Source organism: Trachinotus anak, unplaced genomic scaffold (assembly GCF_046630095.1).
Source record: "Trachinotus anak isolate AG129_WGS33_773 ecotype Australia unplaced genomic scaffold, CSIRO_AGI_Tana_v1 ptg000008l, whole genome shotgun sequence".
Lineage (NCBI taxonomy): Eukaryota > Metazoa > Chordata > Actinopteri > Carangiformes > Carangidae > Trachinotus > Trachinotus anak.
Window position 1 is genome coordinate 19,232,968 of NW_027273859.1, and position 26,142 is coordinate 19,259,109.

Sequence of the window (26,142 nt, forward strand, 5' to 3'; positions counted from 1 at the left end):
GAGGAGTGGAAGGGTGAGATTCAGGAAGTCTTTTTTTATGATTGGTCTAAACAATGGAAAGTCTGGTCCATGACGGTAAAAGTCCCTGTCTGGCACAGTTTAAATAAATATCTCCTCCTCTTCACATATATCTCAAGCTGCAGGTCCCACTGAGCACTCAGTAAGACCTAGTGGACCTTCAGTCATCAAGAAAGTTCTACTGGCTCCAGTTTAATGACTTTAAATAAGTTTTTTTTTTCTCACACTTGATTAATTAATATTAAAAGATCTCTTCTCTGTCCTCTCTCTCTCTCCGAGCCTAAAAAGTCAGTCTTTTTTTTTTTCAAAAGCACTTAATAAAAATAAATACAACAAGCTATTAGTATTAACAGTCATGTGTTATTCAGTAACCAGTACAGTAGAGGATTCTTCTGACCCAGGCTTTCAGTCAAACCCAGGCAGGACTTGATTGCTGTAACACTGAGAGGCTTTTCACAGTTTTCGACAGAACTCAGGCAGCCATCTGTCCATTCAGTCTGAGCTCAGTCTCTCTGAGTGCCTGTTCACTCAGATTCCCCAGTCCTCAAGGTACTGTACAACGATTACTCTCCAAACTCTGCGGGCTGTCTTCTTATGTGCTTTTACCAGCGTATCAAGTCAAGTCTCGGTGGCCAAAGACACCACAAACAAGAGAGCCACCGTCTTGGATGCTACAGAATGCCGTTGGATGAAATATTCAGGACAAGCATCATCTTCTTCTGTTTCAGTAGCACATGTTCCCATGTGTGTTTACAGAGGAACTGGGAGCCAGACAGAGCGTGAGCTCTATTACGGCAACAAATGACGACAACCATTTGTATAATATTTACATATTTATATAAAAAGAAAGTGTTTAGAAAAAAAAAACTGTGTTGAATTTTCCACTGTACACCAAAAACAAAAAAACACTAAAAGGAGATGCAAGTTGTACAGTATTCCCTGTTTTTTTCTCTTTCAGAAAAACCTTTCACTACTGTCTGTTCACATTGGACTGACTGGCTAACAAGCTGACTATGTGCAGGAGTCACTGGACTTGACTTTTGTTGAGAGTGAGACTACGGAGGGTTTGGGAGGGACATCAGGCTTGAGATGTTTAATGCCCGTTCGAGGCAGTGAACCATAGGAGCTCATACCAGGCTGCCGTGACAGAGATATGCCCTGTGCTGTCATTTGTATGGAGTCCACCCTCTGAGGTGCAGGCGGTGGAGTCTCCACACGGTTGAAGCTGTGATGTCTTGCCAAATGGGAGGAGTTAGATGAGTTGGTGTTGTGCTTCTTGAGGCCGGAGGATCCAGAAGCAGCGGATGCTGATCCTTTCCGGAGCCCGTAGACTGACGAATGGACCTCCAGGCGTTTGCCCATCTGTGGGACAGCAGGAGGGATGGTGAGAGAGGCCTCCCGTTGGGGCACACGAGGCGGCAGGACCCCGTCTGGATCCACCATGTTGAGGTTGTGACATGGGCTCTTTACTGTCTTGTACTCCAGGGTGGCTCCCTGGTCGTCCATGACACCATGGCCCATGCTCAGGTCACTATGGTGCGGCTGCTCCACATATTCATGCTGGTAGGACTGGTGTTGCTGCAGATGAGGCTGGAGCTGGTGCTGATGCTGCGGAAGAGGCAGGACCACCACGCTGGGGATGTGCCCCGGTGATGCCCTCAGGGGAAGATCTGTAGAGATAACGGGGGAGCCTATAGGTGGCATGTCCTTGGTGCAGGCGTTGATGAGGTTCTGGTTCCTCTCCCACTCACGGCTTCCCCGGCTGGGCTTGCGACGTGGCTGCATTGGGGTGGATTCAGGCGTTGGCAGAGCAGTGAGATCCAGGTGGTGCTGGTCTGCTTTTATCAGCATCTTCCCGTTTGGTGTCATCCTCCCATTGTGCATCAAAGGGGTGAGAATCGCCTCAGGCCGACCATCTTTGGCCTGTGTCTCAAACAGGCCCGTCAGCTTAGTCACGCTGTTCATGGATCCCCGGCGGGAGTGGAGGTGGTGGCTGTCCTTTTCCTTGCGGCCTGTCAGGTCCATGTCTCGCCGGCGGTGGTCACAGACACAGTAGACAATGATGCCAGAGAAGATGGCGCCCATGGCAAATGCTAGGATGACAGCGATGGCCAACAAGGTCACGGGAACCAGCTGGTCACGACCCTTCTGGTAGCTCTCACGGATCACACCTGCAGAGAAACGGTGAGATGACATTCAGACTGGCAGACTGACAAAGGGAAAGATGATACTGCTGCTGGTGTGTGTTGTTGTTTCTAAGAAAAGCAGAGCTGATGGGAAAGATGCTTATTATTAGACCAACTACAAAATAGAAAATGATATTGAATTACAATAATTAAAAATATTTTCTGGCTAAAAAGATTAGAGGTTTAAATAATTTCATGAAAAACATGCAAATGAAGGCGGGTTTATCCCATCATGAGGAACACCTATTCAGAACAGGCACAAATGGGAGCTTGAAGGAGCAACATTCAGTATTTCCCGAAAATCCAATCTTAGACTGAAAATGTGTTTTGGTGGGGTGATTATGATTCACATTTTAAATCCCAGATAAAACCCTCTGCTGAAATGAAAAAAGATAGGAGCGCAGATAAAGGAGCCTGAAATACCCAAACCCTTTCTTCTCATCGATGCAAATGGGAGACTTTTCATAAAGCTTGGATCCAATCTCATGAATCACAGAGAATACATTAAAAAGCCTCTGATTAGGCGCTAAATCCAATGAGCTGTGTCATCAGTGTCTTATGAAAGCGCCACTTTCAAAGACTGGCAAAGACGCGCTGCCATACAGCCAAATAAAAGATAATTCAATAAAAGCAGCTATGAAGTATTCTAGCGGTGGGAGAGTGGGAGCAGCAGGTTGTGCGTAATAAAATGGGGCTGCAATGATCTGCACACGCACATACGCATGACTGTGGACACATGCACCTCCCACACACACACACGCACACACACACAGACAGACACACTCTCATACATAAACACTGATGATAGCCTGCAGCCTGTTGATGAATGTAGACATCTAATGCAACACTTTGTTCCTCGGGTTAAACACACCAGTCCACAGCAGAGAGATTTACAATGAGTTCACACATGACCTGTGGCCAACACAGATCAGTTACCACAGACAGAGGATTAGACAGGTGGGCTCTATCATGTAAAAAGCTCCCACAGTGCACCGCTGGTCTTGATAACGTGACTCAGTTACACGTGCGTGCTGCGATCCTGGTAATATATTATTCACTGTACAGTTTTTGCTTTTGTGGAGTTCCTGTGGGGGTCATAACAAACCAGCAAACAAAAAAACTGTAAAATGCAAAAAAACACAACAGCTTTCAGTCAGTCTGGATGATATAACTAAAGATAATAACCTGATATCCATATGGAAGCATTTCAACTTCTCATAATCCATTATGCCAGTTTGCATCTCCTACATGAAGATGCAGTGAGTCCATGTTCTAAAATAAGCACTGTGTGGGTGATCTGATTTCTATAGCAGATTTCAGAAATCAAAGACATTTTCAGGTACTAGCAATTTAAAATAATTTTTCATTTTCATTTTTTAGCCACCCTTTTATGACTCTGCCTCGTCGGTCTCTCCTGTTGTTTTGTAGATTTTCACGAAAAGTAGAAATGTATTTTGAAAAGACAAACACTGTACTGTATTAAATATTTGAAATGGAAACAGGATATGAGCTGCAAACATCAAAGTTTAACACAACACAGTAATCAAAACATTTTCCAGCAAGCAGATCGATGCAATTTTCTCTTTTCACAGTTTGCTGTTTCCGCAAATCACTTCACTCTTCTTGCAAATTATCCTAAAGTGTTTCGATGTGCTCTGTAATTTTCCAAAAGAAGATGCCTCAAAATGAAGCGTTAGTTGCAATAATTCTGCAAAATCCAGAAGGGGCCGGATAATCGTGTTTAGGCTTTTCAGCTCGGCTGTGTCACCGAGGACGTACTCGGAGGATATCTTCTTTCTCTGTCTCCTAAGCGAGACATAACACAGACAAAGAAACAGCGCGGTAATCTTTTCTCATGGAACCGAAATCCAGACTCTCTTCGACTAACATCCATAATCCTCGCTAGCTGCAGTCATACATCATTAGCCCAAAAACATGACTTCAAACTCGTTTTCCCAGCTGAAATAAAGCAATACCTCAGTCACTGTATTAACTTTAAAGCTCCACCGACATAAAACAATATAAATTTAAAAAAAAAAGAACAGTTCCTTTTGCTCTGATCGTAGTAAAAACAAAACTTCACTTTCTTCTTTAATAGAGTGCTGACGACATGCAGCTCAGCCATACCTCATTTAGCATCAGACAAAAGGTTTAGAAACTTCTCTTCTGGCCAAAATTATTTCTTATCAAGGACGTGCCCGGCTGTGTAGATAGTGTGAGACGTGATGAGTGTTATCTGCAGAGAGGCATTAGGGTCTGACAAGTGTTATACTGCTCGTGTGACCAAATGGCTCGCCTGTCTGATGAAACATCTGCTTTCCATCTCATACAGTAACATCTGAGAGCGAGAGAGATACTTCTCCTCGCTGCTATCTTTCACTTTGTTGACTTTCTTCTGTCCTCACTTAGATCTTTTTTTTTTTTTTTCCTCCCACCACTTTCTGCTACTTCTCTTCTTTGCAGACGCAATGAATCACTTCCCTGACTTTCTTCTTGTTTCAGGGTGTTTTCTTTCACACTGCTCATCTTCCATATGGTAAGTGCTCTATTCAGTGGAAACTACGAAGGCTGTAATTATAAACCTCATGCGTTTTGCGAGTTCTCATCCTTTGGCAGAAATGACAAGGGTGACAGTTGCTGTGTGAGAGCTGCTGGGTTAAACATTTCTGCCCACAGTGAAGAAAAGGAAGAGGAATCCAGCTTCACTTGAGGTTAGGCCCTGAAAATCTCCAAAAATCATTTACGCAAGAAAATGAAAGGGCAGGCATAAACAAATACTTTGGCAAATCTCTATTTTACCCATAATCCATGTTAAATGTAAATACATTCATCCATCTCTGTCTGTAGTGCTTACATCCTGAGAGAGCAAGTGAAAACTGTTATGAATTTTCATGACAGCAAATTTATTGCAGCTAAAGCTTAACTTATTTCAACCACGGCTTTGGGGTTCACATTGAATAACAAAGCTGGAGGGCAGCAGAGCCAAACTGAGTGTCCGGTCTGGTGAAGGAGGTGAACTGTGGAGATGGATCTTTGCCTTCTATTCTGGGTGTGAGAGGTGGGGTTAAAGCCCTATTTAACCTGCACTGTCTGTGTCCTTTTTAAAAGATGATCCTCTCATTCTTCCCCTCACTTTTTCTCCCCTTCCATCTATCTCTCATGTTTCTCACACTCACACACACTTCCAAAGGCCACTTAGCCCAAGGCCTTAGGAAAAACACAAAAGAAAGAAGAAGAGGAAACTTTGAAGACTTCCATCTTTCATGTGAGGAATTGTTTCTCATCCTAACATCAAAGAGAATGAAAGCGGCCACAGAGGACACCTGAGCTGTCTCCCTCGAATCACAGGGCTTCAGGCTTCTGAATCAAGGTGGCTATATGGCTCATTTTTTAGAGACCCGTTTGTGATTTTGGCAAAACTTTTCAAAACTTTTACATCGTGACCTTGAAAAGTATCAAAGTGCTGCTACAACTCACAGATTTTCTGCTTTGGTCTCATCTCGCTGGCTGACTGTACAGTGACTTATAATCTTCTGGTTTCAACTCTGGCCTCGCCCCCACAATACATCGCAAGGCATCCTGCAGTTCGACACTTCTCTCAGCAGTTGAATTGATTAGAATTTCACACCGCCTCGGGCCTCAACATTCAGATATTAAACACGTATCTCAGATACTCAGATATTTCTCACTGTCAAAACAGCCTGGGTCGGCAACACTTGTAAATCAGAAACGTTGTAATCTTCTGTGACTGGAACTTGTGAATGCGCTCTCTCGCTCTCTCTCTCTCTCTCTCTCTCTCTCCCTCTCTCTCTCTGACACACATAGACACTCTTACACTTACATTTCTTCAGAGGCTCCAGCTGAGTTAAGCCCACAGAGCTCGTCTTTGTGTTGGTGTTGGGAAAACTTCAAAGGCAGTTAAACATCACAGAGGGGTTACGGAGAGGGCCCTAACCTCTGACTACAGGCCGCTACTCAAAGACGTTGTCTGCAAAATGATAAAAATCTTAATCAGACTTCACTGCACTCACTGACTCGCCACTTGTTGAAAGACGAAACGTGAACCTTGACAACTAAAGAACTAGCGAAGCAGAAGAAAGGATAAAGAGGAAGAGCAGAAAATGTTTACTCTGCCCTCACTGCAGTGGGAGCTTTAGAAACTTATTTGCTTTCAGGGACTTGCTTGATGTCATCTTTTAAAAAGAACATTGCTGTTTAGATGATGACAGCAATTCATTAAGTTCTATTGAATCTCCGGTTAGGATATTATCCCATTAAGTCTTGTGTATGTTTGCGTTCGAGAGGCTCTTAATGGTGTTATTCAATATTAAAGCATCAGACAATCCTGAGTCAGTGCACTGCATGCTAATGAGCCAGTTAAGGTATAATTAAGCCTCTAATTATATCATTTGGCACCTCAGGTATTAACACCAATGTACTACTTTATCCAGCCCCCTGAATATAAACTGTAGAATTTAATACTCACCGGAAATCAGCCTAAATTAAACATCGCTGGGAACATTTTTCATCAGCTGTTCAATGCCTTCAATTGACGCTATTACTGTTTGTATTAATGGGCAATAGACTTGTTAGAGCACACTGCCCAGCATGAACAGCTCAGCTAAAGCAATTAATCCAATTATTTCTGTATTTTCCGCTTTTACATGTTTGGACATTGAAGACAGTAGAGAAGGTTTACCACATGTATTGGAATCATAAATCACAATTTATAGAAATGTTGATTTTTCTATGGATTTTTCCCTATACTGTTGACTCAGTTGATGAGTCACAGTTATACAAATGGAGACCCACTCATGTGAAGTTAATCTCGCTTTGACTGCTGAAAGTATGTGGCAAGCTTCTGACTTGTTTGCTGATATGTGTCATTCATCCTGTTATAGGCGCAAGCCTTGATAATAGAAAACAGCCCCCACGTAATGCCACCAAAGAACAAAGACTCAGCTTGTATCTACTTGATGAGTGGCTCACTCATGGACATTGTGAACGTGATCGTTTAAATTCAGTTCAAAGCAGAATAGCGGCAGCTGCATGTGGGTTAGACAAGTTTCAGAAGCACAAAAGGATGAGCTGCTGTGATGTGAGATTCAGTCTCACATGGCCAAAAAGACAAAGCAAAGCTTTTGTATGAACCAGCAATGGTGAGACGTCTTACTGAAAAGCATAACCAAAACATACAAATGGAAAAGTAAGCAGTAAATGTGTGTGGAAAACAAAAGCGGTCTGAGAGAACAATACGCTAATCAGTGGAGGAAATTATGGCTTATGGCTTGACGTCAGTCAGGGAAGTGCGCAATGCCGGGAAACAGTCCACTGTTTCTATTATGATCCACAATGAACTGCAAATAATTCATCTGCCTCACAAAGGGCTAGCGTAATCTTTGGCCAGCGCAAAACCGTAAACCAAAATCCTGTAGTTAATACAACAGTGAAGGTGTTTGAATGACAAGAATATGAGTTGTGGGATCATTTGATTAAAAAAACATTTCCTTCGCTACAGTTCAGTCTTTCTGCATTAAAGGGCTGCTTCACCATCTTTTAACCTATATCCCATCATCCTCTTTTTATGGGATTAATCTAAATCCTATCATTCTACTGCAAGGACATATGAAACTACTGAGACTGAATTTCCCAATGTGCTCAACCTCACAGGCTGCTGAAAAACTCCACCAGCCAAATACATCATCAACTGACAGTGAGCAGAGTTCGTGTTAAACTAAAGCCTCTATTACCTCAAATCTTGTCAGCTCACCTCCAGGGGAGGGCAATTTGAGGGGAGATGTCTCTCCATAATAATCAGACAACCGAGAAATCCGTCCTCTATCTTTTTAAGCTCTCTAGTGGTCGAGGAACCATAGCTGAAGGGAAATGTGTGACAATTAGAGACTGACCGTATTTAAGAGTCATGGATACTAAATGCTCCCTTGTTCCTTGGCAGTAGTTGTTTGTTGTTTTAGTATTAGCTGCACTAATGTGGGATAAATCAGCGGTTGTACACATCTTCAAAACTGCTCAAGCTGACTTTTCTTGTTTTTGTAGTTTTTAATAGTACAAGCATAACTGTGTTTGCAAATTTGCCAGAAAAGCTAAGATCAAAGCCACAATTCTGCCCTTCTGGGGGCATGTAGCTGGACGGACTCAAGGCAATGAAGGCTGAATTCATTAAAATTTAAAACCAGAATTTGACTGTAAACAAAAAAGCTATTTTATTCTGCTAGTTTTGCACATAATTGACAGTTTTCCACCCCATAGCTACATGTAGTATTCAAGATTGACATGACATGCCCAGTAACAATGTTGAAATGTTTCTTCAACAGCCTTCCAGAAAGTGAAATGCTCAGGCTCAGACTTTTTAGTATGATAAAAAGTAGTGCTGGATTCCAGTGTGAACAGGGTCATACCCTTCCTCTATCGTACCAGCCTCACCTTGGCACACAGGTGTCAGGGAGCTGCCTGTAGCTGAAAATAACTCTTGCAGAGCAGCTGTCAGACAGTTGGCATTACAGTTAAATCCTTACATGGAGGGAAATCATAACTCTCAATAAATTACAGTAGCTCTCATTTAATGGTGAAGGAATATCTTCATAGTGCCACAATGTTGTTTTGGAAACATGACGTTGGGAAAAAAAAAATATATATATTCTGGTTCTTCAGATGAAATCTGCAAATCAAGTTTGTAGTTATCAAGCAGAAAACTGATACTTATGACTCCTGATTTTATGAATCATAATGAGCATGACAAAAGAAAACATCTCACCAGACAACCATGTCTCTTAGAAATTATTCTTATGCAGTCCTAATTTGCCTTCCCGATTGCATTGTGGTGAGAAGTGTAATTGTTGCCTGGATTTTGTGTATAGGAGTTTTCTGTGCTACACACAGTTGCCAGTTTGTTGTGCAGACCTAGCTAAAACTAATGCAGTCTAACACACATGTCCTGCAATAAATCCTCCTTCATAAAGGTTATAATGCTCAGTTTGTGTCGTGATGTTGATTAACTGTATAATCTTTTTGTCATTTGTGGTGCATTTGAACTGTGTTGCTATTATTTAGCCTGACGTTACCAATATAAACGAGGTGGAAAAATTAATAGAAACACCTGTCAGCATAACATAGTCTGTTATCGTTGTTAAAGTAAAAACACCCTGTCTCATGCCCCAGTTTTTCAGTATTTAACCAAGACCGTGATCTTTCCCTAACCTTTACCAGGTGCTTTGAGTGCCTTCACATAACCCTTAAAATGTTAATCATGCTGTTGCTGCTTTGGGCAGATTTTGTAGGAACACATATGCAACACCTTGTCAGTTTTGCTGATACGTTCATTACCAAAATGTAGCAATTTGCCAGTAATATTAATTCACAATCGCATTATGTTGATACAAACTTAATCTGGACGGCATTACATTTCCTTCAAAATGAATTTGCTGTTAGTAATAGTATATCACTGTAATTTCCAGGAGACAAGGTTTCACCAGATGCACTTGTAGGTTTTTTCTATTCAGCCCAACATCGTTTCAGCCAGGATTAGTTAGCTGGGTTAACATAAAATAAAGGACAAGAAAACTGCAGCTCGGTATGAAAACAAATGACTGAGAGGGATAGAGAGAAACACTGTTGATGACTCTGTTCAGCTGGAATAGCTCACTATATCTTTCATCCTCTCTTATTCCCCTTTCTTCCGTCACATTTGCTCAGTCAGTTTCTCTACCTTCTACCTTTTAACTCTCTTCCTTATAACCTTCACTGTTATATTATGGTTTTGTTCTGTTTAATAAATCTTTATTGTGCGTGCTCCTTCTCTCTCTCGCCTTCTCCCCTCCTTCATTTCCCATGTCTCTTCCCTTGTTGTCTCTCTCCATCCCTCTTTCCTTCCACCTCTTTTCTTGCCTGCCCCCCCACCCCACCCAGATAGCTGTTGTAATGAACCCATAAATTGGAGCAACACAGCGGTGGCTACAGGTCGGAGGTTGGGGGAGAATGGATGTAAGGTGGGACAGGGGGAGGGGGAGAGCTGAGCCTGACAGAGAAAGGGAGACAGAGGGAGAAAGAGGAGAGAGAGCGAACAGGGGGAGCAGGGCAAGGATTCATTCCTGCAGACAAGGGAAGAGATATGACTCCAGTTGGAGAAGAGACAGACTACAGGGGGGGAGACAGAGGGGGAGGAGGTGCAGAAATGGAGGAGGAAAAGAGACGGAGAGAGGCAGGGGGGAGGGGCATTGGGGGAGGACGCTCCATAAATTGGTTCAGGAATTAATTTGCACTAGGTAAGGTATAGCCTTGGAACATGCCATCCCAGTCAGATGAGAGGTCCTGTGGAAGGGAGACGGATCACAATGGCAGCAGACGGTGGAAAGTGGCGGGGTTGCTGGTTTTGGGGGCAGGTTGAGCAATGGGAGGCAAAGGGAGAGTTTTATGGTGGAGTGACAGAAGTGGAAGAAAATATAACAGAGACAGATGAGGTCCAAACAGACAGACAGACAGACAGACACCAAGCTCAAATGTACTGTGAAACACAAGCGGCCACCTGGCAACTGCGATGGCCCCACTGGAATGCCGGATAATGATGCTATTGGGTGCTAAATATCATCAGTGTGTGAACACTTGTCACTTTGCAGCATTTCTAATTACTCTGGTGGTGTTGGGCTAATACATATTGGCAGCACTGTAATATTCATTAGCTGATAAGATTCCACAATGTCTTAGCTGCAAATGGAAAAGTTGGGGATTAATTGTAATTTCTTTTAAATCACGAACAAGCTTGCAAACAACTTTGGATATGAGCTAATACATTGTCACTCAAGCAGAAACTTTTTTTTAACCTAATTTGAGAGATTGATGGTATAGTCGAATGTTTATCCCTTATGTCTTCTGTAAAACGGGTTGCATGAATCTCTGCGCCATTAAAATGCAGATAAAATGACTCATTTACATAACTCCATAATCATTTCTCATAGCCTATATTGATTCCATTTTCACTTCCAACATAAGCAGTTTGCAAAGTTTTCACAGTACAGTTGACACCTGAAGCCAGTAATACTGTGGGCGACAGGAAGGAAGAGGAGGCAGGATGGGTGGAGCAGGAAATGAATGCTGTTGACTGTGGTGCTCAATTTGCCATGCTGAAAAGCATTAAGCTGCACGGAGGCAAAACTGTGCTTAATACCATCAAAGCAATCAAGGCAGGAAAAAGGCAAATATATAAATAGCAAAAAAAAAGACATAATCTCACACCAAGCCATGCAAAATATCAAGAACTGCTCACAAGAAACCAACACAGGAAAATCAAAGAAATCTCATCAGAGCTGATTTTCAGAGAAAAGGAAAAACAAAAGACAGTAGAGCTGAAATTGATAAATACTGAAACAAGCTGCAAAGGTGTCTTATAAAAAATGATAATAATAATAATAACAATAACAATAATGATAATACAGAAAAACAGCAGGAAGCATTGTTTTGAAATGTGAAGCCCTATTGCAGTTACCTGAGCACAGAACTCCCACATTAACCCCCCCCCCCAAACAATAAGAAAAAGGGAGCCTTTATGATTCCAAGACGGCTCTTAGCTTTTGTTGTGTGTGACTCTCAAAGTATAGCATTCCTCACTATTCCTTGTGAGGCTTGAGGAATGTTAAAGCTGCTCAGGTAAAGGCAACAAGGGGAGCGACAGCATGTTGTGATGCTGGCTGTAGGCATGCTGTCTGAAGTCTCTGCCACCATTGTGCTTGGATCTACCCACTGGTGCCTTACTGCTTCCAGCTGACATGTCGCAGTCGGTGCTGTGCCTCTGTTTATTCCACAGACAGTAGACGGTGAAATGTGTGTACTGGCAGACTGAACCAACACAATGCCTTATTTTTGTTTTTGTAATTATGTGAGACGGTATGCTTTTAGGATGCCAAAGTTTGTGCCTTTCATGTATTATCATAAAATTATGGTATCCAATAGTATGGAAATATATATGTCAACACATCACTGTTCTGTAGGTGTTTCCAAAACCTTCAAAGACTCTTTCAACCATGTGGATGAAAAAAAAACTTCTGTTTGTTGTGCAATGAAATAGATTTTTATCCTGCTTGTTAGGTTGCAGCTGTACTTCCTTTCCAAGTAGCCAAGTAGTAGAAACTGAGCAAGGTGATGTGTTGATGTTTCTTTTTTTTAGTGTTTTTAGTGTCTAAGTTTTTTTTATGGTACAAGAGACCAAATATTTTTTCATTCAGGTGGTTTGAAGAATGTCTGGGGATTTTGGAAATAACTCCAGAACAATGATAAGTGTTGTCAAATGACCTTGAGGCTCTTTCAGAATCATTTTATATTTTTTTGCAAAATTGTATTCTTATCGCTGAAACTTGAATGTAGTGTTAATACATGACAGGCACACATTCGGGGTAGTTTTGTTGCATGAAAAGACGCACTGCAGCGCATGTTTTAAAAGAAACTTGACAAAAAAAATAACAAAATCTCTTAGTATAAGTTCATTAGCTGATTGTCAAAAGAAAGTATCTACCAGGCTGCACTCATGATGAATCACCATTATTAATAATCAATATCTCCTTTGATGCTGCCTCTAATAGCACGAACTATGTAATGTAGCTGGAACATGTTGCATGTTGTGTTAATAGGATCTGTAATAGGTCTAGCTGCATTATTAAGGGACATGGATCAGCAGCTCTGCAGTGACCTTTTTTTCTTCCCTCCTCCGATGTGTGTCATCCCTCTCGTCTCTTTCCCTTCCCTCCTTCTCTCTCTGTCTCATTTATCCGGTGAGCCGTCCTTGAGCCGCCACAGCATTAGGCAGGTTGTTAACACAGAAGAAAAGGGCATTCAATGTCATGTCACTGTGTCGCAAAGCATGACAGAGCCGGGGCCTGAGCCATCTTCTCCAGGAAATAAATACATCGCCATTTTCCTTTTCAGAGTGTAATGGTCTGGATATTACATCTCCTGTGGGACATTACAGTCCACGGATAATAAATCTATCCTACTGAGTGTGCATATGAGTGTTTGTGTATGCATGAACGGAGTGTGTATACGCATCTGTCTTCATATGTATGTATTGTGTGGGTATGTTTGCATACATCTCAGTGTGGGGTGTATATGCGCAGTTTTGAGGCAATTTGTCCCCTGGAGGGAAAGTGATCCAGTATCTCTGCACCTTGTCAGCTGGAAGCAGCCAGGCAGCCGTAAATCTCAATTACGCAAACCTTCCCTTCCCTTTCCCCCCTCCCTTGCCACAGGTGACAATGGACCAAATTGACCGCTCACTGTTGCGTTCCAAGGCTTACCATTTGCTTCGGGCTGAGTCTGAGAGGGCACGGCCACGTAGGGGTCCTCCCCTTTGTCTGAGCTCATGGGGGGGTCCTTCCGCTCCACCATGCGGCCCCGCCCCAGGGGGCCCTCGGCGGCCTCGGGTAGGGCCGAGGTGGGGAGTGAGAGGGTGTGGTGATGGTGGTGGTGATGGTGGCCTGCCGGACACAACACAGGTTAACCGACGCTCGGGGCAGACAGGGACAGGCTTTCAGTGCACGTGAGCACAGGCCAGCAGGGGTGCACGCAAACACACACACACACATACACATACACAAACATACACATCTATTCCTCCTTTGAAGCATGGACACATGCACACAAGGACAGCTGCTGGGCTGTGTGAGGCAACAAAGTGTCTCTCCCCCAGTGACCCCGGGCAACTCATTAGCAAGTGTGTGTGTGTGTGTGTGTGTGTGTGTGTGTGTGTGTGTGTGTGTGTGTGTGTGTGTGTCTCAGGATGGACATGTCCTTTCTTTTTTTCTGTCATTCTCTGCCTCTCTCTGTCTTTCTCACTCTCTCCCCTCCTGTTCTGACTGACATGTCAAAGCTCTGCTGGGTCTGTCAGAGCGGAGCAGAGTACAATCGTATCCCTCCACAGTCACCATGGGGTGTCTACCTTTGGTATGAAGGACAAGAGACAAACTTTCTTTCCATCGTGGCCTGTAACTTTCCTTCAGCTGCAAAGCGCTTCTGAGTCTGTTCATGTTCTTCCCCACTGCCTTTCTCAAGCTTTTCTGTTACTGTAAATCTCACTGTTCCATCTTTTTTGTCATAACGCTCCATTCATGCCAAATATTCGCAATTTTTCTTTGTGACATTTCACTGACTGTTTTTGTGTTTTCGACTGTTTGTTACACAAAAGAAGCAACTTAGAGATGCAACCATCATCTCCTCGGCTCCCTCTTTTCTTATCTTTCCAACTGCTCCTCTCTTCCTTTCTACATAGTCCCATGTACCCCCACTTTTCCCTCCTTTCTTTGTTTTAAACCGAAGTTCTCCCAAATGTTTCACATGTGCTCAGTCGCTTATCTTTATTTAGCACGGCCCTCAGCAACATGTCTAGATCAATCATCAGAAATATGTCATTAAGAGTTAATGAATTTTCTCTGATCTGACCCCTCCTTGTAATTAAAATTCCTTAATGGCTAAATGAACTGCTGGTCAACAGTTGAAGAGGGTACCGCAACACGGCCAGGAAGCAGCACTGATGATGATGAGGCTATAATAAGAACAGCACAAACTGTCTATCTGTGAAAATAAACCAAACGCACCTGAAAGTCTGACATTATCTGACAAATGTAACAAAGTACTCCATAACCTGTGGATGACATATGACACCTACACCTCCTCCCCGTCTACCACTGCACGTCTCGCTAACAATCTCTGTGCTTTCCTGCTTTCCGCCTGTCTCCGTTTTCTCATTTTCTTTTATAAGCAGAATTTCTGCACAAGCTTTGTCTGAATGTTTATTTTTGAACCGTGCTAATCACATTATCATCCCACATGCTTACAGTTAAGCCACCCTACACAAGATATATATTGTATTTAATATAATGTATTTAAGCCACACATTTAAGAAAAAAAAAATTCCCTTGATGAAGAGTGACAACACTTTTATCAACATCCTCTGTGGAGCTCAGCCCCCAATTCCCATTTTAACACGCTTTCTCCACGGAGGAGGTGACAGCAATGTGTGTGTGTGTGTGTGTGTGTGTCTGTGAGTGTGGTTGCAGATGTGCAAGTGCCTGTTCAATATGTGTTTATGCTTTTGTTTGAAGATGGGGAGACATTTTAGGAGGCTAACACTGATGCTGCTGGTAGACTACGCACATCAGACACCCGCACACAACACCACCCAGAGCCTCCTCCTCCTCTTCCTCCGTGTGGCGTGGCAATCATTAAAATGATTTATTTAACTATTGGCCCAAGGCTGAGAGATTAGTGTGACAGGCCTATTTTATAATTCATTCCCCCACCGCCAGGGGAAGTGCAATTCAGGCAGATGACACACATAGAGAGAGAACTCGGGGCCTCGGCGCTCCTCCATGGATCAGGGGAGAAAAAAAAAGCTCTAAACTGCCGACGGATGCACATCCCTCTCTTTCTGCAGATTAAAAGAGAGGCAACAGTGTCTAGTCTGGAGTAGAGGAGAGGAGAATGAAGAAGGGGCATTTATTTATCTTCAAATCCATATCAACCACTGACAGATAGACAGAGAGGCTCTGGGGCAATGGCTGAGACTTTGTTTGGGGGGTTTGTAAACTGGGTGTTATCTGTGCATGTGTGCGTTTGTGTGTGTGTGTGTGTGTGTGTGTCTAAAAACATACAGCCAAGCCTGTGGAAGCATATTCAGCACTATAGGGGTGCACACCAACACAGATGCTTTTTCCATGACCCTGGATCTCCAAAAGGAGGGAGAATCACAGTGGGGGTACAGCCACAGGGGGGTGAGAGAGAGAAAGCTGGGCTTTCTGGAACAACTTCAAAATATCTATTCTTGTCTTTCTGTATGGATCTGACTGTTTTGATCTGGCAGCTGTGAGGTACGTGCGTGTGTGTGTGAGAGAGAGAGAGAGAGTCAGTGAAAACCAAACAAACGCACCCTCCGATTAGATAAAAATAAGGTGGATATGAGTGTAGGTGTGGGTGTTATGGATAAGAGGGCCTTTGCTGCAGGCTAATCACATCTGTTTATCATTCTTGAGTGAGGAAAATGGTATCAATCAGCCAGCAGCCGAGTGTGATTGTGATATTGTGTGATTATTAGGAGAGTGAACATATCTGCACGAAGAAGCCAGCACCCAAAATATCCGTGCATGTTTACATTGGCCTCTCTGAATTAAGCATCTTTGACTGTGCGGAGAGTCTCTGCCAACTGCACATGCTTGGTCGCAGTTGGCAGAAACACATCTGATCTATGTCCACTCTAAACAGGCCAGTTTAATCTCTCTGTCTCTCTGTTGACACACATCCTGTTTAATGTGCATGTTGAGGCATTTCTGCACCATCAAGACCTGAAACCACCAACAACCAGATCCATCCAATTAATGAAGCAAAGGTCAGGGCTAATCAATGCTATCGCACAGGGGATAAAGAGGATGGGGGGGGGGGGGGGGGCAAGAAGGGAGAGAAGGTGTGACTGAACTAATAGAATCAGACTCACTATTCAGTGTTTTTAATTCTACATTCCTGATTTCTAATTCTACTAATTCTACGTCCTTTATTCTAAACACCGAAGGGGCTGGATGAGGAAATGCTACAAGAAGTGAAATTTACCGACCGTGCCTTAATGTTTCATTACCTTCGTAACTGGAAGGAACGTCTATCAAAAAGAAGGAATGAAATGAATTCAGTTAAAGCCTTGAGTCATTAATAAACCCTCTTTACACAGGTGGGAGGAGTTTTCATTTCCTTGAGAGGGAATGATTGATTGACTAGACGAAGAGGTGTGGCTGGAATTTAAGAGTCTGGGGGAGATGAAATGCAGCTCCTGTCTTTTTTCTTTCTTTATTTATTTTTTTTGATTGCCTCTACAGTTTATGTGGGATACTTACCGTTCAGCGCCACAAAGGTATCTGGAAGAAGAAGAGAGGAAATGAGGGGAAACGTGTTATTGCATGCAGAACAGAGAGCTTATGCTTTAACATGATCAAAAGCCATGACTTTTAAAGTAATTCAGAATCGACTGGCTGCTCAATGTTCTCCTTACTTTTAATCACAGGTGATCTATATGGCTTCTACAGCCAATAAAGGTACAACACTATGGTTTCCCTTGACTAAACATCCTGATGAAACTGAAGTGAAAATGCACTGCCTTCATTTACTCTGAGTAAACAGTCGAACTTGAGATGAAATGGACTATGATGAGTGATTTAATGTCAAATTGTTTTGAAGTTTCTCTTTCAAACTGAGCAGCTTAGTTGAATATCAACAGGGCACCAGCTATCCAAACAGTTATTTTGGACATGAAAAGACCAAATATACATATGTGCCATTCCCTGTGTTGTAGATTAAAAGAGACCTTTCAAAGCTTCTGAGTCTGACTGGGTTGAGAGCCCTGTCTTGTTTAATGTTTTAAAATGAGCCCTGTGACTGCTCATAAGTGAGATCCTTTCTCTGTGTGTCGCTGAATGTTTGGGTTGTGTTTTCATAGCTATTTGCAAGAAGGAACCCAGTCTTTGCGCAATGGGACACAACACTCTATTGACCGGGGGGACCAGAGAAACGGCGGGAGAAGGACAGAGAAGGATGAGAGCCGAAAGGGACAGATGGATGGAAGAGGCTGAAAGGGAGGATTGTGATGGTGGAACAGACGGGGGAGAAAGAGGTGACAGCAGCGAAGAAAGAAATGGAGGGCCGAGAGAAGAGGGAGACCAAGTTAACACAGAAGAGAGGAATGGTGGGGGGGTATGGAAGAGAGGAGGAAAGATAAGAGTGAAGAGGCCCTGCTTACTTTGGCAGTCTCCCAGGCCATCTGTGTTACCATGCTCCACGTCCTGCTCAAAGGCTGATCTGCGGGGGACAGAGACATCATGGTCAGCAGTGGAAAACAGGCCAGGCCATGAAGGCTCACCACACCTAGCAGAGTAACAAAGCTATATAGGAAGGCTACTTCAAAAACAGCCCCAGACACACAGCATACCCTATGCTTGCACAGTGTGTACTCTGCAGAGAGCCCTGTACTGGAACAAAATCAAAGAGCACCTATCAGGTACCCTGGAGGCCTAAAATCAGTGGTTATGAAGAATACTGGCAGGCGAGTAAATCCATAGCTGGCACAGTACAATAGATTTATGTTTTATTTGGCTGTAGTAAAAACAGTTATCTTATGTTGTATCGCTTTTAAAAAAAAATTTAAGTTTGACTTGATTTGCTTTCTTGCCAAGAGTTAGATGAGAATTAACACAACTCTCATGACAATATATAAAGTTACAGCCAGCAGCTGGTTAAATTAGCTTAGCACAAAAACAGCTAGAAAAAAACAGCTAGCCTGACTGTTCAAAGGTAACAAAATCGACCTGCCAGCAAAGCTCACAAATTAACACATTATACTCTGTTTGTTTAATCCACACAAAGAACATATGGTAACCTACAGTAGCATTAAAAAAGAATTATTTTTTTTTGTGAGCTTTCAAGATGCTTGTAGGTGGATTTTGCTGCCACTGGACAGAGCCAGGCTAGCTACTCCCCCCCGTTTCCAGTCTTTATGCTAAGCTAAGCTAACAGACATGACACTGGTATAGATTTTCTCATCTAAAGCAAATATTTCAAATGTTGAACTTTCTTTAGGGAGAAATACACAAAAAGTGATTCTGTTTTCATCAGCACCTCCCGTAATCTCTTTGTATCTGACATCTTCTAGGTTCCAGTGGAGATATGAGGCAACAGTCCCAATCACATGGGCCAAGACCAGGGAAGTGAGGGGTAACCATGCTTGAGGGCCATCATATGACACAGAGGGAGAGTGTTTCAGAGATGTTATTTTCTAATGCAATCTGCACAGAGACCTGTTTTCTTCCTGAAAGACCACCAAGCAGGCAGTAAGGAGATCTGTGAAACAGAGCGGACCAACTGTCAACCAGGATCACAGTCACGCATGACAGCTTTTCACAGTCCTCCTCTGCCCCCCCCCCTGCTCCGCCTCCTCCTGCCTTTTCACCCGCCTCTCATCTTCCTCACCCTTCACTGGTCACAATTATAGCATGAAGAAGAATGATTTTCCAAAACAGCATCACCCACCCCTTATCCCCCTGATCAGAGTTGAAAGCATGAACCTGACAGTGAGGACAAGAACAGCAGATTTTAAAAGGAAAATACAATTGGATTTCTGCTTTTATTCTCTCAAACCAGAAACAAAGTCAAAGTCACAACTTCATGTATATTTATATGGTGGAGGTGATTGAAAAATTTCATCCATTCATTTACTATTCATCTATTCCTCCAGTTTGACAGAACCTTAATTGGGATGGAGATGGTAAATTTTACCCTCTTGATAACCAATTTCCCTTTAAAAGCAGCCACAAAAGCAGCCACACAAACAGTGGCATCCTCTTTTCATTTCTGTGGGTACGTTTAATCTGCTTATCTGATTTGCTTATCATACACAATCATAATCACAAAGCAGACGCAGAGTTGCACAATTAAACATGTCTTAGCACAAATGCCGTTCAGGCTCTTCTCATATCGGTCAGATTTTCCTCCCAGAGATGCAATGAAACCTTTAGATGAATTCACAATGAGTAGCCGCACTACAGATGCAGTGTCTGGCCCTTACTTGGCACATGTGACAGTGAATGAACCACAGTGTGAACCCTCTGTTAAAGGGTTCATGTCCCACAGCAGCTGCATTAGAAGTGCAGAGTGTTCGAACGTGACACTACAGACGGTTCATCTCAGAGTTAAGATCCCACTGCAACCACGTAATGCATATTTAAATCTGATTCAAACTGTACATAACTGGAGGCAGCCGAGGGCCACATTTTATATTGGATGTGATTATTATGTGAGATGTGTGGTTTCACAGAGGGACTTGGTTGCTGAAATGCAGGTCAGGCGTAATAACATTAATTATTCATATCTGAAGAGAATGGGCTTCCAGGAACTTAATATACTGTACATATAGTGTAAAGTAAGTTTGCATAATGTTTCCTCAAAATTGCCCAATCATTTTGATTCATGGCTTTGATTTACAAAGAAATATCTGCAGTAAAGTCAAACTTTATTAATCAGGGGCTCACCATGTAATAAGTCAGTATATGGGCAGATTTTTATAAAACCCCAACTCTAATCCAGAGAAAAGACAGGGACAATGGCTGTGACAGTGGCTTAAATAATAAATAAATCATGAATATGCTGATCTGTTGCCAGTGAAACATGGTCATGTACCTAGTTTACATATTAACAACCATACAGATTCATATGCAATCATTTGCATGAACAGGGGGTGACTGGGGACCATATTGCAGGAGACCAGAGTGCAAGCTGTTTATAGGCAGTAGGTATAAGAGGCATAACTCCACATGGGAAAGCTGGCACGCTAACACCGGGGCCAGATGGAAGAAGAAAGGAGGGGAGGCATACAAGAGAGAAATAATATGTCAGAGGAAAGAAAAAGAAAGATGGATAAAAATAGATACACAGACAAGCATGGGGATAAGAAGATAGGTACCTGGTTAGGCAGACATACACAAAGATAGACAAGGAAACAAAGAGAAGAGGCAGTGCAGAAAAAGAGTTTTTATATTAATGAGGAAAAGAACACATAAGAAAGAGGGACTGATGTTAAGAAATAGTCTCCTTTCTACAGGGACCTGTTTGTCTGAGCAAACCTTTTTATTTAACACCAAAATGCCTCTGACTCTCCCCTCCCTCGTTTCATCCCTCCTTCTGTCCAGCCTGGCAAATGCTTTGAATAGCTCACCACACACCAACAGATCCTACCGGGCCTAATCCTCCACCCCCACCCTCTCACTTAAAAATATTGTACAGTAACAGAGCAAGGTCATCTGCCCCCTTTAATGCCACTGTGTCAGCTCCTGCTCTCGAGTGGAAACTCAATCAGAACAGTTCACTGCATCAGCTTTGCAGAATAATAATAGGATGGGTAGCGTGTGTGTTTTTGCTCCACGTGTTTTGCGTGTATGTGTGGGGTACGTGTGGGTACGTGTGCCTCTGGTCTACTGGCATGCCGGACTGATCATTTTGCAGCAGGGGGATCAAACTCATTCAGTGTCAAATAGCCATTAGAGCACTGGTCCTTTTGTTATGACTTCATCTGTAAAATGTTTTTTCCCACCACAAAACTCCATATGCTTCTTTTTTTCAGAAAGCATAATCTGGGTCTGTGTCATAACTACAGCCACAAATTATAGTTACCGTGACCATCGAGCTTTCCCCAGCTCTGCGTACCCAACCCAGAGCCTGGGGCTAACAACACTTTCCTTCCATTCATTCTTCCAATAGCCCTTTCAGCTGGAGGAAATTGCACTTACTCACCATAAAATTAGAAAGATCACAGACACGACAAATCGAGACAGGAATGCCACCAGGCATGACAAAAAAAAGGTGGGATAGTGTTTTATAAAACTTGCTTATAAACCACATGTTTCTCAGGCTCTTTAAAATTCACCATTATAATGACTGCTCTCGGCTAAAACATATAACCTGCACATTGTTTTACATGTACATGTACTGTAGCGCATTCATTACTAATGCAAAACATGGGGACATGTATAACAATTTTAAAATGTCAAACTGGTTGAATTCAACCATTCCATAGATATGAAGTTAATATGGAGTTAGGTATCGGTACAGTATAGGTTAATGGTGTGGCCAACAGTTTTGAATAATGTTACTTTGACTTTGAGAGATCATATTTGTTCCATTGGTTTTGTACAGAGGATGGATCGTAATCGATACCCATGAGCTTTAGCTGCCATTGCCAACCAGAGCTGTAGCAAATTCAAAATGACTTGGCCCTGTTCACTCCTGGCATTAACATAAGTCTTGGTTGATCTGATCACAAGTGGATGGTTCTAAGCACAGGTGTGAAAGCACCTGTGAGATCTGATCGCTCGGACCACGTTCAGAGGTTGTCTGGGCCACATGTAGCCACGTTCTTTTAGGTGTGTGAATGCAAATGCTTCCTTGGCCACAATGAAGGCCAAAATTATTTTTTACAATTTTCAGTGTTTCCCATACATTGATTTATTTGTTTAACTGCCACATATTGATTTTTTTTTTTTTTGGTCTTTTACTATTTCAAGTGTTTAAAATCTTCAAGTGTTTAAACAACCGCGCATTTGGTCTTAAACAGAAATGATGTACATGTTTATTTGCATATAGAGCAGGGAGCTGAGATCCCATCACAAGCAGTCACTCGAGACATGTTACGAGATGCATTTTAATGCCAGGTGTCAACAGACGTGCTTAGAGCTGTTCACTTGTGATCGGATCACCTGAGACAAATGTTAATGCCAGCTGCTCTGAACAGGGCCTTTGTAGCAGTTGGGAACCTAAAGTTGCAAAAGTCCAAAAGTAAACTGATTTAAACTGCTATTTTTTTCTGGTTTCTACAAAGTATAATATTTACCTTACCAGCACACTGAGCAGTATTTTAAACTATGTGATTGGATGTTTTATAGCAAAATGCAGTTCTACAGTTGTTGGCTTCTCTCCTTATGTCATGTACGCAAAAAGTAATTAGTATTTTCATGCACATCTGAGCTTTGGAAGCGTGCAAACTGCCACTCACCTAGCCTTGTCTATGCGTAAAATGAGCAGGTATTTACTTTCATAGCATGTCTCCTCCTACTTTCCAACTCTTATGTGATTGTGGTTGTGTTTACTTACTTTGTGTTACCAACTACTTGTCTACAGGCTCCTTCTGACACCCAACCACAATACGGGTCTCTGGAGGCTATACAGGACCTGGAAGACAAACACATACAATATCAGACCTTGTCATATTGTGCACTAGAATATTGTTTATCTCTCTGAGAGGGGATCTTAGTTTGAGTAGGAATGATGATTTCATATGCAGGCATCAAACTTACTTCTTGCATCTTCCATGTCTTTCACAGCGAGACAGTGGTACTTTAACCACACAGGAGGTGAAAGCGACCCACAGAGCATGACTCTTGCTGTCTATTTGCATGCCAATGATGCGCTTGTCCTCCACACCATCTATGCTGCACCTATGGGATGAAGAGAAGGAGACAGAGAGGAGGATAAAAACATTGATTATTCTGTCTTTCCTTCAACTTTTTTGTTGTTTAGGCACAAGGTCTATAAAAAGTTGGCAGGGAGAGTTCGAAGAAGTCACAAAATGAGATTTACCAGTTCATTTAAAGAGATAAAAAGAGAGAGATTAAGATGGGGCAGAGAGAGACTGTGTGGTCAGGGAGAAAAGAGATAATGCTGGACTTGAGAACATGGGGTCAGGAATAGAGTGGGAGATAAAGAGAGATAAAGAAAAGGGGTGATACAGATACACAGATAAACAGACAGATGGGCACTGTGAGCAGTCAGCAATAACACCGCACTTAACTGTAAAACCCACTAACACTAACTCAGCCCCCTCCTCCTCCTGCTCCACCATTCTTCCATTCCTCCATCCCTGCTAGTCTTCTTTGTCTCCTCGGCCCCATAGGAGCACACCCTAATCCCTCTGGGCGTGTCAAGCATCTTTCTATCCCTTCTCTCGATCCAGTCCTCTCTCCATCCCACCATCCAGCTCCCGGGATTTAATCTCCCCTTCGTAGTGCTCTGGTCCCGCATTAACGCTCTCAATTAGGGCTTAGAGTCCATCTACACTGGGTAATGCACCGCAATCGGGCCTGCGCTGATCCTGCCAGCCAGGGAGGGAAGCAGGAAAAGTCACTTACTGTACAGACTAAAGCCAGATGGCCAGCAGCCGGCGAATGCTCGCCCTCAGCCACAGAGAGAGAGAAGAAACAAAGAGAGAGAAACAGAGAGGAGGAAAGAAAGAGACACAACCAGGGAAGGGTAAAGAGGGCAGGGCCTGCCCTTCATCCCCTCCATACGGCTCGTCACATGGCCGCAGCATGTTGGATAACAAACAGTGGTAACCTTGAAAGCCCTCCTGTCAAGTCCTCGCTCTCCGTCCCTTCTTCTTCTCGGTTGTCTAACGCAATAACGTATTCTCCTCTCTGCTTCTTTCCATCTCTCCTCTCTGGGCTTCACCTCAGTTCTCTCTCCCTCCTCTGTTTGTACTGCCATTCGTTCCCCCTCATCCATTACCCCTCAACTAAATATTTGCTTTGGCAGGGTCGTACTGTGGCTGATTTTTCCTTATTCACTTCTATTCCAAATACACAACAATGCTCTACTTGCTTCACCCCACTGAACCCAGAGCACACCCACACAAACACACACACACACACTCCTGCGCACACACACGCTCACATCCATACATGTACCTAGCTGCCTTGTAATGTATTAGTTAAAGATCAGAGGCTGGCTCTGAAGACAAACACAGGCCTTGGTGTGTGAGAATGTGTGTGTATGTGTGTTTCCTTTAATCAGCCAATGATTTTAGAGGAGCTGGGCTCCGCTGTGGTTGGGAACCACAGCGCTACACTATCCAGAGCCTTCGGGTCTATGTCTTTAATTTAGTAGCTGTGGTTGGACAAAGTGTAACCTGATAAAACTCTTTTAAATGATAGAGTAGCCATCTGGTTGGCTGGCTTCACTATAGAGCTTGGGTCAGGGGAACTGACTGGTACTGATGGAGCTGGTGGGTTGGTGGGTTGGCTGAGTTGGGAGATGGTTGGAAACATACAAAATCATACACACACACACACACACACACACACACACACACACACACACACACACACACACACACACACACACACACACACTCTTGCTCTCTCTCTCTCTCTCTCTAACACACATATATGCAAAAATTGACCCTCTTTTGTTTGTAGCAACTGTATCCATGTATTTTTCTATTTCTATCCATCTCTCTCACATATGCACACGTCCACCCAGAGCTACATACTTGTCTGGGTTGTAGACGTTGAGCTCCTCCAGGAACAGGCTATCGTTGAGGAAGCCATTGTTCATCTTGGCCAGGAACTTGAGGATGATGCCTTTCTCAGACCCCAGGAAGACCACTGTGTGGTTCTTATGGGGACCCGCCTCATTGTCCACCACAATGCGCGTCAGACGATACCTGTAACAAGGAATACCAAGTCAAATCAGTCGGTTCATTGGCCAGTCTGCCCACCAATCGAGGAACAAGTTTGCCCCTTAGAAGAGCAACAGATGGTGATGAAGCCAACCAGCAGGGATTCAGTATAAATCTTTCTGTCCCAATGAAGTACTCTTTCTACTGGGCCACATTCAGAAACTTGTGAGATTAAATTTGCATTGCATAGAAAGAGTAAAGAAATAATAACGACAAAGTGTAGGCGAGTAAATTTCCCAAACAATTAATATATAAAATATAGACACCTGCCAGTCAGTGTGTTTTAGATTGGTGCCCCATTGGTGGGTGTTAAAAATAAAATTCAGATCAGATAATATGAACAGGTTTGAAGAAGTACCTCTTGAGGCTACTTACTTTTACCATCTGATTTTATCACACCACAGATGCCGGTATCCATCTCTCAATTAGTTTCAGGGCCAAGAAACTCTTCAAGTTATCAAAAAGGCACATATCTGCCTTGTGTATCAGCAAAAGCTTTTTTTCTTGACTTTTTTACTGGAGGAGATTGAATTCAAAGATTAAAGATTGGAGCTTATCTTGAAATCTAGGTAGTCCACTTTAACCCTCGTTAATGGTTTACTCTGTGTCCTCAAACGGTACATTCTGGTAAAATATTCCTTACTCTGAAGGAGAACTTATTTTGGCTGGCATTCATGTAAATTTAACCTTACTAACAGTTTACACCATGAGCCCATTAAAAAAAAACACAAGGTCACATCCTCGCATCCCATCTCCCCTCTGTTTCCATGAAATATCTTTATGCTCTGTGTCAGTGGCTTTATCCAATCAACAGCAACAGCCGTCTGAAGGCCTAATGTGGTTTTGATCTCTTCAAGCATAACAGGCGCTCTAAGGACCGTGTCAATGTGATTTGATCTC

General features: G+C 42.9%; 1 protein-coding gene across 2 annotated transcripts in view; it reads right to left on the minus strand.

Annotated features, from left to right (window-relative positions):
• Positions 1-312: 312 nt before the first annotated feature.
• The window catches only part of sema6a (sema domain, transmembrane domain (TM), and cytoplasmic domain, (semaphorin) 6A), a 100,818-nt gene continuing 74,988 nt past the window's right edge, over positions 313-26,142 (minus strand). Inside the window, exons 13-19 of one of the 2 annotated variants that reach the window (XM_071483300.1) lie at positions 25,054-25,227; positions 23,084-23,224; positions 22,881-22,958; positions 17,983-18,041; positions 17,084-17,104; positions 13,505-13,684; positions 313-2,189 (exon numbers count right to left, since the gene is read on the minus strand). In XM_071483300.1, the coding sequence (XP_071339401.1) occupies positions 1,030-2,189; positions 13,505-13,684; positions 17,084-17,104; positions 17,983-18,041; positions 22,881-22,958; positions 23,084-23,224; positions 25,054-25,227 (1,813 nt within the window). In that variant the 3' untranslated portion in view covers positions 313-1,029. The remainder of the gene's footprint in view (positions 2,190-13,504; positions 13,685-17,083; positions 17,105-17,982; positions 18,042-22,880; positions 22,959-23,083; positions 23,225-25,053; positions 25,228-26,142) is intronic. The other variant, XM_071483302.1, reaches the window with a different exon arrangement.